The sequence below is a fragment of the Zeus faber genome (genome assembly GCF_960531495.2).
Source record: "Zeus faber genome assembly, chromosome: 15".
Taxonomy (NCBI): Eukaryota; Metazoa; Chordata; class Actinopteri; order Zeiformes; family Zeidae; genus Zeus; species Zeus faber.
Genome location: NC_137194.1, coordinates 16277324 through 16295852, shown reverse-complemented (window position 1 = coordinate 16295852; position 18529 = coordinate 16277324). Strand labels below are relative to the sequence as shown.

Below are 18529 nucleotides of genomic sequence, written 5' to 3'. Positions count from 1 at the left end.
AAGGAGACCTCCTACGATGCAGCGCACACTACACACACCGGGCTATACGGGTGCATGAGGGGACTGACATGCTTTGTCATGCGCTTCAAGACACTCGGTGTACACAAACAGGCCTCTATTTACCTGCTCTCCCTCCTACATCCCCAACGTTTAACATCTAAGATATACAAATCATCAGCAAATCCCTATGATTTTTTACAACAAGAATTCCTGCTGCTTCGAAGATAAACTCACAAAGATTAAAGCCTATACATGCCTACACACTTACGTTTTATAAATCACAGACCTGCATATACATCTACACACAAGCCGCATGCTCAGACTGCAGGGAGATTCGACAGAATGAGGTGAGATAGCATGCTGCTACAGGCATTGATAAACTCTTAGGAATATCCCTCAAAGACAACGGATGTGACTCCTAAAGCTATGAGTGTGCTCAGGAGAGACGGCTGGGTGAATTATTCCCAGCGGGCCTGGTGACGCGTGCGATTCAGTACCTGCAGTACATGTGCATCAGCATGTGCTTTATTGAAAATACCTGGCCTAGCTCTTCTGGGCCTGGAGGTGCCTCTGCGCTCAGAGGCTATAAGGTTCCATATAAAAGCATCCCTTTGTAGCTGCTCCCCTGTCATGTGCGAGTCACTCTATTGATGTGGGTAAATTGGACCCTTTGTGGTTAACTTCTCTGCCACCGAGTTATTGTGCATTAGAGAGCTTTATGGCAGTGTTTTAAGATCACACGGATCAAACATCTGATGCCTGTTCCAAACTCATTTGTGACCCTCAAGGCTGAATGGTTTTGTGATTTAGAGCAGAATGTAATTTTTTTTCCAACACGTCAGAGACACCTTCGGTAAACATTCAGTTTTAAAAAATGTGAGTGTGGCATTGGGGAATTCATGCTGAAAATCCACTTAAGTCCACAATGAAGGTTTACATCACTGCAATCCCCGACTCATAGCTAAAAACACTCAAGCTGTTAGAAAAAACGTATGATGATTTCAAATGATTTATGGACAGTCGAACACCAAGGCGGCCAGTGACTTGCATTACCTGCTCTGCTCGTTTCATACGAGCATAATAAGATTCTTGCTACAGAGAGTGGACAGGCAAAACCAAAATGAAACAAGAACATATAAAAAAAGTGAGTGAGTTGTATGTATGTATAATATGGAACTAAAACTCTACTAGACTCAGCTCGAAATGATAAACTTTTAGAAAAATGTGAATGAGATCAAATCAAAAAACAAATACAGAGAGGAAGAAGGCAGTTTGCATTGCATTGCTTGAAAAGGAAAGGTCCGCTTAGATTTGGAAAGACAAGAAAGGACAAGAGTTGAAGAATGGTCCACAGGTTTATGGAAAGTTCTGGTTCCGGTAGGTGAGGCCCCCCTAGAGAGCCGGCAAAGGTAGCAGCTGCTTACACGTGTCTTAACCTTGGTATGTGCTAACCTTGTCGCCCTGATAGGCTCCAGGAAGCTGCCAGTAGTGGGGCTCCTGTCCGAGGTAGTCGAAATTGCTGTAGGAGAGCTGGGTTCCCTCAGTGGACACCTCCACAGTGAAGCCAGTGGAGATGCGGTTGGTGCGCTGGCGGTTCACCAGAGCGTACCCCTGGAAGTTCCCTGGAGCAAAGACTGAGGACACCTGCAAAACAGGCGTTAAAACAATGAGCGACGGTGTTCATCTATCATCTACACCAATGATAGACGATGTGATGCACTTGCTAAATCATTTGATTGCCTTACCAGGTCTCTGTAATAGGTGGAGCTCGAGCACTGCTGAGTGACGCCCATGCAGAAGCACGACAAGCAGCCATCATTGTTGTCTGGGCTAAGGTGGAAGGTTCCAGACTTGCAATTGGAGCAAGACGGGCCCTCTACATTTATCTGCAGAACAATACATAAAGTGATGGAATGAAATTAAACAGTAAAATCAATGCAGTGGAAAAAACAACAAAGGGATCCTTGTATACTCACCTTACACTGGCATAGACCTCCATTACAGCCTACTAAGCCTCGCTGGTCACAGTTGTAGCAGTTACCTGTAGGAGCCCAACAGAACATAAAATTAGGACAACTGGAGAAAATGCAAGAAAAAAAAGAAACCCTGGAACTATATCAATCATTTGCTTGGATCAACAAACAGTACGTACCATTAACTTCATTGTTGCCAACAACACACCTCTGTCCAAGAAGTGGGTTGCCGGTGTAACCTGTGGCACATCTGAAATGAAAAATAGTCTGTTAGACGGTTAAGTAAACATTTCCGGTCAGGGAGGATGCATGTCTATAAACCAGAGAACAATGAGGGAGGAAACTGGGAAGTCTGTGCAAAATGATACCTCCGAAGAAATGTCCTAAAGTGAACCCAAAGTGGGCATCGGTCACACACAATGGATTGTAGTTACCCAGGTGGCTGGGATTCACACTGTACAATATCATTCTTGCATGAAAAATAACCTTTTATACCTCAACACTATACACCCAGGCCATACCATACCATTACAGCCTCCTGTTGAGAAGGTAGGTATCAAAAGGTATCAAAACAATAACGCTATCCCAAAAGAGAAGATGACAAAACAAAAAAAAAGGAGAATGGAGATGGGCAAAGCATAGGCAAAGATAACAAAAACCAAAAACTCTCAACATGTTCCATATGTTGATACCATCAAGCCAGTGTAACAGCTACAAAACCAAGAGAACCAGCAACATGAACATATACAGAGTATCTGGACTATTTCCAGTGAGAATTCAACAAATGACCGTCAGAGAGATTCTACATGAATATAGAACTGTTATCAAAACAGTCAGAGTGGTAAAAATCAATGCTGATTCAATATGCGTAAAAGCAGGAACGTAACAATGGCAAAGACATGTTATTTATGATAATATGGCGTAGGGGAGCGATATGCCCGTGCCCCAAAGCAAGCCATGCCTCCTCCACCATGCCGCCAGAGCCGGTCGGATGCTCCAGAGCCGGTCGGATCCCACTGAATGCCCTGGCTGGAGTCAGGTCTTACCTCCCCCTGTCCTCTGGCAGGTCCTCAGGTCAACAGCCAGCAAACTGCTTCAAGGAGACTTCCGTGCTATAAACGTGCTTCAGAGATCTCATAATGTCTAACTTTTGAAATGTTTAACCTTATGTTAAGCACTCATGATCAGTGTCACAGAACGATAGGAAGGAACTGATAACACTCCTTATACAGTAATGTACATGTACGACAATGCTGGCAAAGTGAGAAAATAAAACAAAAACAAGGGCTACTGAAAAAAATTGCTAAACCATCATTGTGCATTTGAATAACAATAATTAATATAACAAAACATATTTCATGCTTCTTAAAGTTGACTTGTAGGACAGTTTTGGAGTGACATTTTGTCAACAACTGAGGTGATCCGTAATGGTTACTGATAGACCGGTCACAACATAGTAATTAAAGTAAGGGTTATTTCTTAAAAAAAAAAACCATACAAACAAAAAAAACCACATGATGCCATGGAAGAACCAAAATCTCCAAGTTGGGCTTCTATTGTGATGACCGAAACCATCTACAATGTCTGGAGCATTTTTAATTGCTTGAATTAAATCAAATTCAGGGAACCATAATGCGTACAACTTGGATATCTGAGAATATTCCAGGGCACCTTTGACTGCTGTATAATTTACAGTACCGTAGAGCAAAAGGCCTGTGTGGATGGTTTAGAAGCAAGTTACTCAGTAAATCTTGAGGTAGTCTGGTAATGAGAAAATGAACCTAAAAATACTAGAGGCATGACTGCTAGGCTGAATCTTCATAGCTAGATGGTTTAGATTTGGTGCAATTGTTTCGATGTAAAATTGAATTCAAAATACATGGACTCTCTCTGCAGTATTTCAAAATAAAATAAACAAGAACATGTCAGCAACTATTTACACATTTTCAATGATGATAACATCCTCTCAAGTAGCACAGTGTATTAATGGCCATATCTTCATGAAGTTAAATAGTTAATATTTTATAGTCAATATTTAAGGAATAAATCAAAGTTCTGTACAGCAATAAAAATAATAATCTCCTAGTCATCAGGGATGATTCGGATAGGAATGGCCAGCCTTCCTAATACTACGTGAAGAGAACCATCTTGCGTCTCCCTTCCCCTTGGAGACCCGTGGTCTCCTTTCAAGAGCTTCAGAAGGTCCAGGATGTGTGTATGATGCTTCGTCTTTTTCTGCCTCTGGGCCTTCTTAGAGGATGCGGATCGGGACTTTGTGGCCTTAGGAAGCCTCTTGGGAGTAGTGGTCTTGGTGGGTTTTTTGGTTGTGGTTCTGTGTGAAGTCCTGGCTTTGGCTGGGTGACGTTGGTTTGCATCACCCTTTTTTGGCTTTGGACGAGGTTGTGCATTTCCTTCAATCTTTTGAACCTTCTTTGGATGTGGTGCATCGGATGATGGCTTAGTTTTTCCAGCATTTCTGTTCAATTGTGAAGCATCTTTTTTAGTGGCCCAATCATGTGGTTTAGCTAGTAGTGGGCTTTTTTGTGGGTGCTTAGTCGCAGGTTTGTGTTCATGGGATGGTGGTTCCAGTTGGAATTTAGTTGCTGAGACCTTTTCTTTAACTTGTCTCGCTTTTTCTGGGTTCATCGCTGAGTGACGTTTTGTTGTTAAAGCAGACTCTTTCCTTACCGGTCCCTTTATTTCAGGCCTCACTGTAGCCTGTGCTTTCTGTTTCAAACTATTCCTTGATTTACTTCGGGTTGTCTTTGACTTGGTCGTTGACTTTGTCCTGACTTGATGCCTGGTGACTGACTGGAACTTCGTAGTCATTTTGGCTCGCTGGGGTGTAGACTTAGTGGTAGTTCTATCGCTTACAGGTGAAGTGGTGGGTTTATTAACAGGAATATGGGGCGTAGGTATACTTTTGGGCACGGTGGCTCGATTTGGAAGAGGTCTTTCTGTACGTGTGACTAGGGCAGGAGGCTGTGGTGTTGTGAACTTGAATGGCGCGATGGCTGTGCTGAGAAGAGGCACAGCCCTTCGCTCTTGGGGTGAACGGGAGACGTGTCTGGTACGCTTCATCTTGTTCATCTCCTGAGCAAGCGCAGTAAAGCCGTCGATGAGAATCTCCAGCCTTCCCTCCAGTCTGCTCAGACGGACCTCCATGTTCGCGTAGCTCTGCTCAAGCTCACTGACCTTCTCCCCATTCTCTGGTGACGGCTGCTGAGTGCTGAGCCTGTCGAGCTTGAAAGTGAGGCGACTCTGCTGCTCCTTCATGGTGTGGATGCTGTCCTTCATATCAAGTGTGTTCCTCTCCAGCATGCTCAGTCGCTGGTTGAAGGTGTTGAGGTGCATCCGAAGAAGGTGCTGGAAGCTGGATTGCCTGTTCTCCGGACTGGCTGTGAAGCGTGGTGGCAGTCTGGGCGCTGATCGGTTGGGGGTGACAGGAACCGTGTCTGTCCGGGTTATTGTGATGGAGCGCGTGGTCCGCTGGTGAGCCACGGTAGACAGCAAAGCCCTGGTTGGGATGACGCTGGTGCTGAGGCTCCTGGGGCCCAAAGTGGTGATGGCCCGCTGGTAGACTTCCACATCAGTGTCATTGTCATCATCCCCGCTGCCGTAGGGCAGCATTTCTTCCTCCAAGCTGAAATTGAACACAGCTTCTGCTCCACAGCCCGCAGGTAGGAATCCCTCTACCTGCCCCTGGTGTGAAGGATCCCCACAACTGTCTGCTGAGCCTTTCTCCGTTCTTCATGTCGACACCGCAGAGTTGGATGTGGTGCAAGGGGATAGGATCAAATATTGAAATGAAGATTTTGACAACACATCATGTCTTATGCCCAAGTCACCTCTCATCTTTGCTCTCAGAGCAGCAAAGATTATACAGACAGACAAGAGTCCTCATAAATGTGACATCTACATTTATGCAAAAGAGTCCCAGGATGTAAATACCATCTGTGTGCACACACACACAGAACACATCGACAACAGACAGTAGACAAGAACTTCCAGCGAACTCTTCCAGCAAAGCGCAAAGCTTAAGCACAAAGCAGTTTTCCAAAACGGCTCTCAAGCAGAGGATAGAAAAAGAAAATGTAGGCGATCAAGACAAAAAACAATTTCTTCAGCAGCATATTCCATTGACACAATGTTGTCAATATGTTTTAACAAACCAGCAAAAAAATTCTGAAATGCAGCTGGTTTTTCTAGCTAGAGCAGAGATCCATCGGTTACTCTAATTTACTTTAAATGTTGGCAAAGAAATGATTCCAGCAAGATCAACAACATCCAACAGCGAAGTCCAAGGAAAGAACACACAACTTCAAAGGTTTACCCAAAACACCTTTAGGTCTCGAGAATGGGCGGCGTTGATTTGCTACTCCCATACCTCCAACTTGACACCCACCACTCAATCAAGACTGGCTTGTAAAAAGGCAGTGCCATTAAAACCACAGACATGCTTTTATCCCATTTCTCTGATAGAAAACCAACGAATGCTACTCCCAGCTTGCTGCCCCCGCTTACCTCACCTCCTGCCAGCCCGGGAAACCCCCAAACACAGCAGTGTCTAGCTGTCCCTGAGACAGTGATGAGACAGGAAAAGGTGAAAGAGAGCAAGCGAGGTCCTACCTCTCGCAGCGCCTGCCGGTGTAGCCAGGAGGACAGCTTTCACAGGTCGGCTGGCCGTCTGAATCCAGATAGCAGGACTGCGAGAACCTACGGGAAGCAAAAGGGACACATATTTACATCCATAAAAACGCATTGTGAACCCATTTACAAAGACATCTTGTTGGGTGTTTTAAGGCATTTTAAGGACAGGAGATTCTGAGGACTGGCACTCACTGGTTACTTGAAGAGGTTCCGGGGCAGGGACAGGGCTGGCAAGGCTCAGACACACCCGCCGCGGGATTTCCATAGAAACCGGGCAGACAACGTTCACACCTTGGCCCGGCGGTGTTATGCAGACATTGCTTTTGGTTCGAACACACACACACACACACACACACACACACACACACACACACACACACACACACACACACACACACACACACACACACACACACACACACACACACACACACACACACAGTGAGATTCATATAGCTATTGACTACTTCCAACGGGGTGTTTCTACATGCCGGGATTCGCTGAGAAACCATTAACGCATTCCACAACCTTAATGTGTGGAATGCATTAATGCCTGCCTTGCTGAGCGACGTCGGAACATGCACAGGAAGGATAGAAGGAAGGATGGGGTAGGACTCACGAGGCATGCACCGGTCTCTTGGTCGCAGCTGCCGGCATGGCCGTTGCAGTTGCACCTCTCGCAGGTTCCCAGGTAGAGACCAGAGCTGGTCCGTGTGTATCCCACGTCGCACTCCTGCGGAAGGCGGGAACAAGCACCGACAGTCCATTAGAGTTAGCTTATAGGACACTCCAACACGTCACGTGTTAATTTGTCGATGTGTTTCATGTACCTGGCAGGAGGGTCCTCTGTATCCCTGAGGACAGGCACACTCTTCCACCTCCAGAGCACGCTCGTTACCGGTGGAGCGGGGTACAGCGGTGTCCATCCTGATGTCCGACAGGCTGAGTTGCACAGGACAGACGTCATTCAGCAGTATCACCAACAAAACCAAGCCAAGTTTCACCAGGGCTTGTTGTTTGGTGTTAGCTTACAGGTGACATTTTTCATCTGTCCTTACCTGCTCTCGGCCATGCTGTCTGTGTACGTGGCTCTGATCATGAAGACAGTAATGTCGGCCAGAGCCATCAGGAGGTGCTCACGAGTGCACGGCTGCCCGTCGGAGCGACGCCAAGCAGTCTAGCAGATGCAGAAAAGGAGGTTAGACAGATAGCATTGTCTCAGGATTTCGATTTAGGGTTAAAAAAAAGGAAAGACGCCCCTTTAGAAAAACACTGACCTCTCTGAATGTGACTGTGACGGTAGCAGGGTTGGGTGGGAGCGGCTTGGTCTGGGAGTAGTGTTCCAGGGAAATGCCGTTGCCCTGGAGAACCACATCCGGCTGGCCGCTGGTCACCGCGGAGTTCTGCCGCGGCTCGTAGCGCACGGTGTAGCGCAGCTCCCCGCCGTAGGCCGTAACCTGGCGGGCAAGAAAAAAAAAAGGCTCAGTTAAAACAACAAGGCCCCTTCTGAAGGAGCGCCGGTTGGTGGAAAGGTAAGTCCCGGATCACATGACACAGAGTGTGAACATGGAGTTTGAACAGAGAGATGCCTCAAAGTCTGGACGAGTGCGGTCTTTTTACTCTGCAACATGCTGGGGCACGACAGAGCGGAGCAAAGGAGTCGAACTTGACTTAACTCGCTGATTTTACACTTTTTTTCCCCCTCCCTCGGCTCACCTTATCTCCCCTGAAGCTCTCGGGCAGAACCCAGTAGTAGATGTCGGCGCTGGAGAAGGAGCGGTAGACCACTTCGGCGGAGCCCCTTTGCACGATGCCCTCAGAGATGGTTTTCGTGTTGCCGATGTTGGAGAGGGAGAAGAGCTGCCCGTTCACACCTCCGCGAACCTGGAAAAAGACCAAAGGCAATTTATTTTTTATGTAGAGAGTTTGATTACGCGCCTCTGTGGAATAAGAAATTCTGATTGGTCAAGAGCGACAATCAGCTGTCAATTCTTTTGGAATAATGACCAATGTCCTTTAATAATGACCGTTGTCACAGGCAACCATGATAATGCTAACAGTAGCTAGCTGCAACGCTACATTGAAACCACAGTGGAAGACTTGAAGAGATGTCCGATTTCACATCAATAAAGGTGATTACATTAGGTTGCTTGTTTTTTTTCTATAGCGAATAGTTTGCAACGTTTTTGTGGACAATTTCCCTCGCGGAAGCAGCTTTGCAGTTGCCAAGCCTACCATCACACTATGTACACTAGTTATGAAACTAGGCATAGTAGTTAAGCATACTAGTTATAAATTAATTTCAAAACAATATTCCGTCCATTCTTACATTTAGTATTTGTGAGGTTCATTTCCTATAATAACCAGCTGGCAGCACATTATGTCATATACAGTACCAGCACACATATTTGCTGGTACTGTACTTCAGTACTATTTTCACTTACACACTGTTTCTTATTTAAAAGTCAAAGAGCTATTGCGGAGACGGGGAAACGTGTTAACCGCTCAGAACCAGACTCTACCTGGTCCCGGCTCCATGTGGAGCTGGCGCACTGCTTGGTCACTCCCATGCAGAAGCACTGCAGGCAGCCCTCCGGGTTGGCCTCCGAAAGGTGGAAGGACCCCGGCTTGCACTCGTCACACTGGGCGCCTGCCACATTGTTCTGCAAACGCCCCGCCCCCAAAAAAAACACACACATACACGCTCAGACGCCAATTCTCCATCTGTTATTCATCCGTCACATGTCATACTTTCTGTCGTAAAATGGCGACGGGGGTGAGCCAAACCGAAAATGAATTTCAGCCGCAGCAGATGCTTTTGCAATACAGGTTGGAAAAGAACAGACTCTACTTGTCAGAATCGTCCGGAAACTCACTTATATGTGTTTTTTTTTTTTTTCTTTTTACCTTGCAACTGCACGACTGGCTGTTGGAGCTGATCGCTCCCCGGTTATCGCACTTGGAGCTCTCTGGAGGAGGAGAGGAGAGGAGAGGAGAGGATTATGCCACATTCCTGAACCGTGACCGCGCTCACGATACTATATTTCTTTGAAGAAAGCTCAACCTTTTCCATATCAAGGACCATGGAGCCCATTTGAAAATAGTTTGTCTCTGGAACCCCAATCTGAGAATCTTTTTTTTTTCGTTAGATATGATTTAGTCCAAACTTCCAGACCCGTCTATACTACTGTTAGGGAGATAACAGTGAAACCAGGATAAAGAAAAAGTCATTAATGAGTGAAGGTTAACTATTAATCATTCTGCTGGGCCTTCCCCGGAGCCTCTTGAAGGACTCCCGGGGGTCGCTGGACCCCACGATGAGAACCACTGGATGATCACACTTGAACTGGATACTTCAGAAAGAAAGTTATTATACTCACGATTGGGAGTACATTTTCCATTAGGCTGAAGAGGGTTGCCTTGGAAACCGGGAGCGCACCTGAAATCGAGCAATGGAGAGAGCGGACGTAACTCGTTAAAGCAAATATTTAGGCATCTGTGTATAATTGCGATTAGAATTTGAATACATTCTCCTTAATCAAAGAGATAGACCTTTAATATGCCATTATTACTGTGTAATTACAGCATTCATAACCATGATAACGCACACATGCTGCTCTTGCTGGCTATGGGTACAGTACATATTGACATATATACATATCAACATCGACTTCCTTACTTTTCGCAGCGTCTTCCTGTGTATCCCGTCTGGCAGGCGTCACATGTGGCCAGCTGGTCGGTATCCAGGAAGCAGGTGTCGGAGAACCTAACAAGAAGAGCAGCACGCGGGTCACAAGTCAACCACAATAACGAACAAACCAGTGTTCTATTTCTGAGGGAGGTTTGGGTTTGGAAGAGCTCCTTCTTTTCAGAGTGCGTGCGCGCGTGTGTGTGTGTGTGTGTGTGTGTGTGTGTGTGTGTGTGTGTGTGTGTGTGTGTGTGTGTGTGTGTGTGTGTGTGTGTGTGTGTGTGTGTGTGTGTGTGTGTGTTTGAGTGTGACCCCCGGGATCTCCTACCTGCGGGATGTCTCGGTGTAGGGGCAGGGGCAGGGCTTGCAGTCGTCGGGGCGACCTCGGCTGGGGTCGCCGAAGTATCCTGGGCGACACTTGTCGCACTGAGGGCCTTCTGTGTTGTGCTGGCAACTCTGTGGGAGGAAGACGAAGAACACATCGCTCATTCTCTGTCCGCACGGACCCAGACGTAGCATCTTCCGCACATTAGAATAGGACGGGTAGGGCGAGGGGTGGATGGCTTGTGGTACCACACACTACCATCTTTATTTTGAAAGCCGTCCGCGCAATGTTTGTATGCCACCACAGCAACACGACAAGGAAAATATTTTCCCATAATAAGCTTGTATCTAACTGGAGTTGAAATAGTCTCTTGCACGCCGCTGGATGTTGTTCACCCAGATTGTACATCCTGCAACCCTAGATACATAGATGAGATTTATGCCGTTTCTAATGTTACCGAAAATAAAATAAAATACATTAAATGCAATGTCTAAGGTCTTGTTTCTTCTCTTTTAGGTCAAATACATTTTAGTAATGGAACTATTAGCCATTGAGAAGCCAGCACTCACCAGACAGTATCCGCTGACTGGGTCGCAGGCGCTGGCGTGGCCGTTGCAGTTGCAGCCGGCGCAGCTTCCAAGGAAGGGTCCGCCGGCAACGCGGTCGAACCCGGGCGAACACATCTCACAGGACAGGCCAGTGTAGCCAGGAGGGCACCTGGGAGAGACAAAACATCGGAATATGAACCCCTGAGATATCAATTTTTTTTCTATATACGTATATATGAATATATATACGAAGATGATTGTTTTTACCTAATGGAGTCTAATGGTAAGCATTCATTATATACATACTACATACATACTTACATAGATACATACTATACATACATATGTATTTTCATTACGAATTTTTCATTGTTATGATTTATTTATATATTTATATATTTTTTTATTTATATATTTCTATTTTTTTTAATTTATTGATATTATTTTTTTCTGATTTTGATTATTTTATTTAAAATGTTGACCTAATGGAGTGTAATGGTAAGTGTTTTACATACAATGCATACAATACATATGCATTTTGATTATGGATTTTTGCGGATTTTTTTTTTGTTAAAATAAATAAATAAAACAATCAATAAATAAATTATATATATATATATATATATATATATATAAAAAGAAATAATTTCATAACAATTTATTAATTTCCCACCTGCACTCCTCCACATCCTTGGCGTGGCCCTGGGTGCTGAACTCCATGGTGGTGGCATCCATGACGATGTCGCTAAGTGCCACGCTGACCATGTGGTTGTCGTAGATGGTGCGGATGTTGATGCTGTCCAGGTTTGCCAGCGTCATCATCAACTCCTCGCGGCTCACCGACCGCCCATTGGACTGCTGCCAGTTGTCCTTAAAAAAGGTTGTTGGTAGTTCAGAAAGAGTTGTATTATATATTTTTAAATCGTTTTTAAGGTTTATTGTATATCGGCAATTACAATTGTTATTGTTTATTTCTTTATTTTCTTATTAATTTATTCTTATTATATATTATTTATGTATGTATGTATGTATGTATGTATGTATGTATGTATGTATCTATCTACCTACCTAATGTGTGTGTGATCTGGTATATAGGTATATGTATATAGTTTAATCAGCTTAATGGCTGTGATCCACCGTGGACCTACTTCAGTGAATTTGATGTCCTTCTGGTTGACCACGCCAGCGGGGGTGGCGCTGCCCCGGCGGTAAACCAGCCGGCGCCCGTTCCCGACCAGGATCACGTCCGGCTTCTCCTGGGGCTCCCTGAGGCCCCGGGCCAGCGTGTAGCGCACCTTGTACTTCAGGGAGCCGCCATAGGAGTCGATCTACAGACACAGAGTGAAGTGTGAAATGTACCACTGTAAATAACACACAAGGTATGGAGGTGGAGTCTGAAAAATGTAGCACTGAGTTACCTTGTTGCCCAGGAACTGGCGCGGCAGCGTCCAAAACGAATCCAGGACGAGGAAGCGGCGTGACAGGTCGACCAGCTGGAACTCCTCCATCTCTGGGTTGATGAGCAGCTGGGTGGAGGAAAGAGGAGGAGTTCCGGGCCTGGAGGGGTACGTCACATTCACTCCTGTAATAGAGACAGAAAGAAAGAAAGTGTTGATCAGCAAACACGTTTTATTTAAAATTCACCTTTATGGCCACTTTATTAAATTATTTTCCTGCTTTATTCTTGTGTTGATAGACAATCTCTTGTTGTGAAAACCTTCCAGAGCCTTTCAATCAACAGCCATTTAATTAACATTTTATAAATATTATTAAATGTTTTATTTATAAATGTTATTCAATGGGCATCATTGTTAATTTTTTGGGTTTATTTAAAAAAGACCTATTTAATTTATATTTTTTAGTAAATCTTCAGGTTTATTGTATACTGACATTTTTTCTATTGCCTACTGTTTTTATGTGTGCTACCGTTCCCTCCGGGATCAATAAAGTATCCATCCATCCATCCATCTATCTATCCATCATTGAGACTCCTTGCCTTTGAGGTCGTCCTCCTCGGTGAAGCTCAGGCTAATATGGTTGCGGTAGCGGCCGGTGGCCTGGCAGCTCTTGGTGATTCCGGCGCAGAAGCAGGACACGCAGTGACTGTCCACGCTAAAATGGCCGTCCTGACACTTCCCTGTCCCTGAGACACAGAAAGGGGGACAGGAAACGGACGTTGCATTGAAGCCATATTTTGAAACCTAGCCCATAAACATGCCATCTTTGTCCATCTTTGAGTCTACCAGGTTGCGGTAGCAGTACCTGAGCCTGAGTTGGTTGTGAGGGACAGCACCCCATCAGGGATCCCAAACACCAGGCCCTTGGCGTTGATGGCCTCACATGTGTACGCGCCTTGGTCAGCCTCCTTCACATCCCGGATGGTCAGGGTGCCATGCCCATTGTCGCTGATCATGGAGATCCTAGGACATGGAGATGATACCAAGGATAAGAAAATGAGTAAAATAGTAAAAAACATAGTGTTTTGTCAGCCTTACATGTGATACTGAAGGGTACTAAAGGGCAAAAAAAATCTCAAAAAAACCAACCATAAACAATGATTATCCAACCACGGCGGAGGCAACTACGCCCAAAATCAGACGCTGTGCTGAATGTTCTCGAACATGAACTTGTTTCCATTTCATGAGGTCACGGGTACAAGGCGGTGCCACAAATATCTAACTACAGGGGTTTGCAAATGAATTCTAGTCTGCATTGGAAGAACTAAATTGAACAAGAAACTCTCTTGCTCTCTGTCAGTTCAGGAAATTGCCAAGAAGATAAAATCGGACTCATTTTGAAATCTCTCTTTTCACTCGACAGTGCAAGAGTAATTTTTTCCCAACGCGGGCGTCTCATTTATATTTCTAACTCATCTCTCTCACTTACCGTGACTCATTTTTCCTACAGTGGATTCATAAAAAAAAAGTGGGCGGGTGGCCTTTGGGCGGGAGGGGCGGACTCCCCTCGTCACTCCTGGCTGTTGAGGTAACTGTTCTCTGGCAATCTTGGTGTGCGGAGCGGACGGGGCGGAGGGGGGGGGGGCGCTGCTCAGGGGCATGATGGGGGCGTGGAGTGGCCCGCCATGGTGGGAGCATGGCGAGCCACTCTGCGCCTGTAGCTGGTGGCTGTGGGTTGGGTCATCCGAGTACGAAGTGGGGAGGGGGAGCCCGGTGGGGTCCGGGGCGCAGTCCGCATGGCCGCTGCCTGATCTACTGCACCCCCCCTGCAGTTGTGCTTCTGAATGTGCTTGGCCTGTCTCCCTATCTCCCAGTGCCAGAACTCAAACTCAGTACAGCTACAGTATGTGCAAGCTATGTGGTTAGGGATGTGGGGAGCGGCCGTGATCTTGCCCGTCACGCTCCTGCCCTGGCATGCTTCACGTCAGTCCTGCAGTTTTAATACCACTCATGTTAGCTTAGAACACATACACTCCCACAAAAATCCTACTCCAAGCAACACTCCACCAGACCAGGGTCTGCAGGGCAGGAGGGGTGCGATGATTCGGTTCAAAATGCTTGGAGGCCTCGCACCCCCACGCCCCACAATTTTAACCAGCAACACGCAATTACCAACAGCACACATTGAGCACTGGGGTTTCTGGGGTCGCGGGACGCTGGTGGGTTGGTGTGGGGGTGTGGTCGGCTGGGGGGGGTGGGGAGATGGGAGGGGGGGGGGCTGCCAGCCGGTTTCTGCTCCTGGCGACCTACGCCGTGTGGTTTCTGGCCTGCTGCCACCCACCGAGGCTGCGGGGAGTGCCGCCGGGTGATTTCCAGGGCCCCTTGGAGGCTGCTCGTGGGTGTGGGTTTGGGTGCGGGAGGAGGCTGCCGGCCTTGCACCCGCTGCGTGGCTTCTCTGCGGTGGGTGCCCCGGGTGCCATGGGTGGTGGAGGGCCCACATTTTTAACATACCTCCAAACACCCTCCTTAATACATCCCTCTCCTTTTCTCCCTCATTTAATGCCATAGCTATCACAGGAAGAGGCCACGTATGGCAATTTTCTCTGTTAATTAACTCTGTTTGGTCGATACATGTTATCATCTGATGTTTCTATGTTTACATTTTTCCATGTACATGTTTGTCTCACCCCCTCTTGGAGTGGTAATGAGATTAGTTGTATATGGACCAAAACATCGGGGGGGGGGGGGTTGGTCGTCCACAGGACAGAATTATTGCAGCAGTTCTTGATGATTAAAGAATAAATAAAGAGTGGCATCGCAGGATGAGAAGTTGAGAACTCCACTTGCAGACAAACTCTGTCCAAGATGCAATGGAATACAAATACTCTGTGTTGTATGCCAAGCACGCTGACAGCACAGGTTAGAAAAAAAAATGAATAAAAAAGTAAGACATTTAAATGATTTATTAAAATAAAAACATTGACCTACCTAACTATTTGACCATTGCTTTACATATGTCCACTGTAAATGTTTGGAAGCGGATACAATTAGCTTAAATTTTCTTTATTAAATCTGTAACATAAAATGGTATTATATAGTATAAAATACAGTATATAATATAATGTAATATATGTAAAAATGACCCATCACCTTCCGCTAACAGGGATGTGGCCCCAGTTGAGTCTCCAGGTGATGATGGGGGTGGGCACCCCGACAGCCTTACAGGTGAAGGTGACTGTTTCTCCCCGCGCCGCATAAATGGACTCTTCCGGGGGACTTGTCACCGAGGGAGGCGCTGAATTGGACAAAAGAGTTGACGCTCAAGATGGGGAGCCCGGTTTTTTTGCAAATGTCTGGCATGTGACTGGGTATTTAAATGCCCCTAAAAGTGAAAGGAAACATTATTGTCCGCCACAAACGGACAGTTCAGCACAGTACACAAAAAGCCCAGTGTCTCTACTTCCACATGTGTGAAAAGAGTTTGGTGCACTGAAAATTAGTCACAGGACACAAAGACCTCAGAGGGTGGCTATACAAGAGAGCTGAGGAGTGGAGGGAGAGAGAGAACGAGAGAAAGAGAGAACGAGAGAGAGCAAGAGAGAGAGAGAGGGAGAGAGAGGGAGAGAGAGAGAGAAAGGGAGAGAGAGAAGGAGAGCGGACAAAAGAGAGAAATGTGTGTGTAAATATATATGAATAGGTTTCTGTGTTGGGCAGAGGGAGATACAGTAACAATGAAAGAGTAGAGAGGTGTAATGTTGGGAGCCAAGACCACTCAAGGTGAGCCCAAACGTTATTAAGTCCTACCCGAGTCACAGAGTTTAGGTAGGAAGTCCAACTCAAGACCAATTGGGATGAAAGTGACATCAGAACAACACTCTACCATGACTCTGTGTACCTGTAGGAGTCTAACATCAACTTAAGTTGAACTTCACTCTGTCCATAAATTTGACTGTAACTCTATACATAATTGTAAACAACCAAAAACATGGTTGCTTACAATGAATAAACAAATAAATAAACAAACTAATTATTTTGTCAGTAACGATCGGCAAATTTTGGCATAAATTTCAAAATGATTGGATTACTCTTTATTCATCTCCTTTCATATCCAATTGTAATTTTAATGACAGTATCGGACTTAATATAGAGAGTCTGAGACTGAGTCAAGTGCAACTCAAAACAAAAGTCAGGTCCTTCGAAATGTTGACTCGAGGCCTGCGTACTATACCCTTGGAGGGGGTGTGATTTCATGGACTGTGGCGAGGTTAAGACTTACTGCAGCCGTACTCATCCGAGCGGTCAGGGCAGTCAGGCTCCTCGTCACACTGGTAGCTGGCTGGGATGCAGGTTCTGTCACTCAGGCACACAAACTGCTCAGGAGCGCACGTGTCCCCGGGACCTTTGGTGGCTGGTGTGACGACAATATAAAGATGCAGGTTTGTTAAAACATTTGATATGCCAAGACGTGTGTTAAAACATTTTTACACACTTCAATAGACGGGACTCACGGCAGTCTGTTTCGTCCGAGTTGTCCTCGCAGTCGTTGTCGCCGTCGCAACGCCAAAGCTTGAGGGCGCAGCGGCCGTTTTTGCACTTGAACTCATTGGGCTCGCAGGGTGATGGAGTGCCTATGGGCAAGACGGAGGAGGATGAGATGATGTGCACTGGTGTTCTGAGCGCGTGCTTGTGCAACAGTTTAGCGTGTCATGTTACCCACCACATCTAAACTCGTCGCTGCCATCGGCACAGTCCCTCTCTCCATCGCAGAGGTAGTCCCTCGGGAGGCACTCCCCGCTCTGGCATGTGGCTTGGTCGGCCCTGCAGGGCCCAGGAGGGCGCAGGGGGAGCAGGGGCTTCTTGAAAGTGGTACTAGTAGTGGTGGTGGTGCTGGTGGTGGTGGTGGTAGTGGAGGGCGTGACCAGACTGGGAAGTCTCGTGCCTAAAAGCAAACTCTGGATTACCATTCTTTTCTTAAAACTTGAGGGGCTCGAAGACAGTGCCCAGTGGTGCTCCATTTGTGTTCAGCGACAAGCAAACGCGACAAGCCGGCGGTGTTACAAGCCGAACGTCGCTCACCACAATCGGTCTCATCACTCATGTCTCGGCAGTCGGGTCTGTTGTCGCACAGGTACTCCATCAGGATACATGTGCCGTCGCCACACATGTGCTCATCTGCCATGCATGGTCTGATGTTTGAGATTACTAAGAGGGAAGGATGCAGGGAAGAAGGAATGAGGAAGGAGGGTACAAGGGTCAAGACACACAAGCTAAGGCTACGGCACAACCAGCACACTATGCTCATGTTGAGCCCAAGACATGACACACAACTCTGCAAACACAGTGGAGAAAATTGCAGTTACGTAGGCCGTTTAACATCATCAAGATTTTACAGGGAGTAAGACTTTGGAAAGGTAATTACTTTAGCAAGATGTTGTATTGAAAGTACATCTGTGTCAATTTAATGTTGAATTTTGATGATGTCAAAACACACTCTGACTGGTATAGCCTACTACACCCCAACATTTGGCTGATATTTTTATCTGAGCATTGGAGTGGATAAAGTAACCGTCATGCTCTGTCAGTGAACACAGCTAGTGATTTATTTATTGGGGAAAGGGGGATATGCATCTATCAATAACTCTTAAAAATGTCTGCAAATAGCAGCATTCCTTATTGAACACAAGCCATGCAAAGTTTCTTCATCATAAAATGTGCAATTCTGCTTGGCACCACTTCAACTGTAGCCTGTACTCGGAGTTGGTGCGTGCATGCACAGCATTGGTCAGACCAGATAGCGTTTGAAAATACATGTGCAGAGTGGAGGCCAAGACATTTCAAGATCACATGGCTAGAGTCAAGGGTACTGCAAGACTCTTAATTCTAAGTTACAAAGGTACGAAAGGTACGAAAATCCTCCAGTCTTTAGAGCAGCTCCATCAATCTCCATG

At 46.1% G+C, this 18529-nt stretch overlaps 1 protein-coding gene across 15 annotated transcripts in view; it reads right to left on the bottom strand.

The window, feature by feature from the left end:
- The window catches only part of hspg2 (heparan sulfate proteoglycan 2), a 92319-nt gene that overhangs the window by 38165 nt on the left and 35625 nt on the right, over positions 1–18529 (bottom strand). For 14 of the 15 annotated variants that reach the window (XM_080015041.1, XM_080015052.1, XM_080015053.1 and 11 more), the window contains 28 exons: positions 17658–17783; positions 17299–17520; positions 17090–17209; positions 16858–16989; positions 15732–15876; positions 13447–13604; positions 13181–13327; positions 12603–12766; positions 12333–12512; positions 11858–12054; positions 11206–11353; positions 10640–10767; positions 10303–10389; positions 10004–10062; positions 9531–9592; positions 9146–9286; positions 8340–8507; positions 7901–8080; positions 7682–7800; positions 7454–7565; positions 7243–7356; positions 6816–6943; positions 6603–6689; positions 2153–2223; positions 1977–2041; positions 1746–1886; positions 1453–1644; positions 1054–1092 (listed from right to left, as the gene is read on the bottom strand). In XM_080015041.1, the coding sequence (XP_079871167.1) occupies positions 1054–1092; positions 1453–1644; positions 1746–1886; positions 1977–2041; positions 2153–2223; positions 6603–6689; positions 6816–6943; positions 7243–7356; positions 7454–7565; positions 7682–7800; positions 7901–8080; positions 8340–8507; positions 9146–9286; positions 9531–9592; positions 10004–10062; positions 10303–10389; positions 10640–10767; positions 11206–11353; positions 11858–12054; positions 12333–12512; positions 12603–12766; positions 13181–13327; positions 13447–13604; positions 15732–15876; positions 16858–16989; positions 17090–17209; positions 17299–17520; positions 17658–17783 (3632 nt within the window). The remainder of the gene's footprint in view (positions 1–1053; positions 1093–1452; positions 1645–1745; positions 1887–1976; positions 2042–2152; positions 2224–6602; positions 6690–6815; positions 6944–7242; positions 7357–7453; positions 7566–7681; positions 7801–7900; positions 8081–8339; positions 8508–9145; positions 9287–9530; positions 9593–10003; positions 10063–10302; positions 10390–10639; positions 10768–11205; positions 11354–11857; positions 12055–12332; positions 12513–12602; positions 12767–13180; positions 13328–13446; positions 13605–15731; positions 15877–16857; positions 16990–17089; positions 17210–17298; positions 17521–17657; positions 17784–18529) is intronic. The other variant, XM_080015045.1, reaches the window with a different exon arrangement.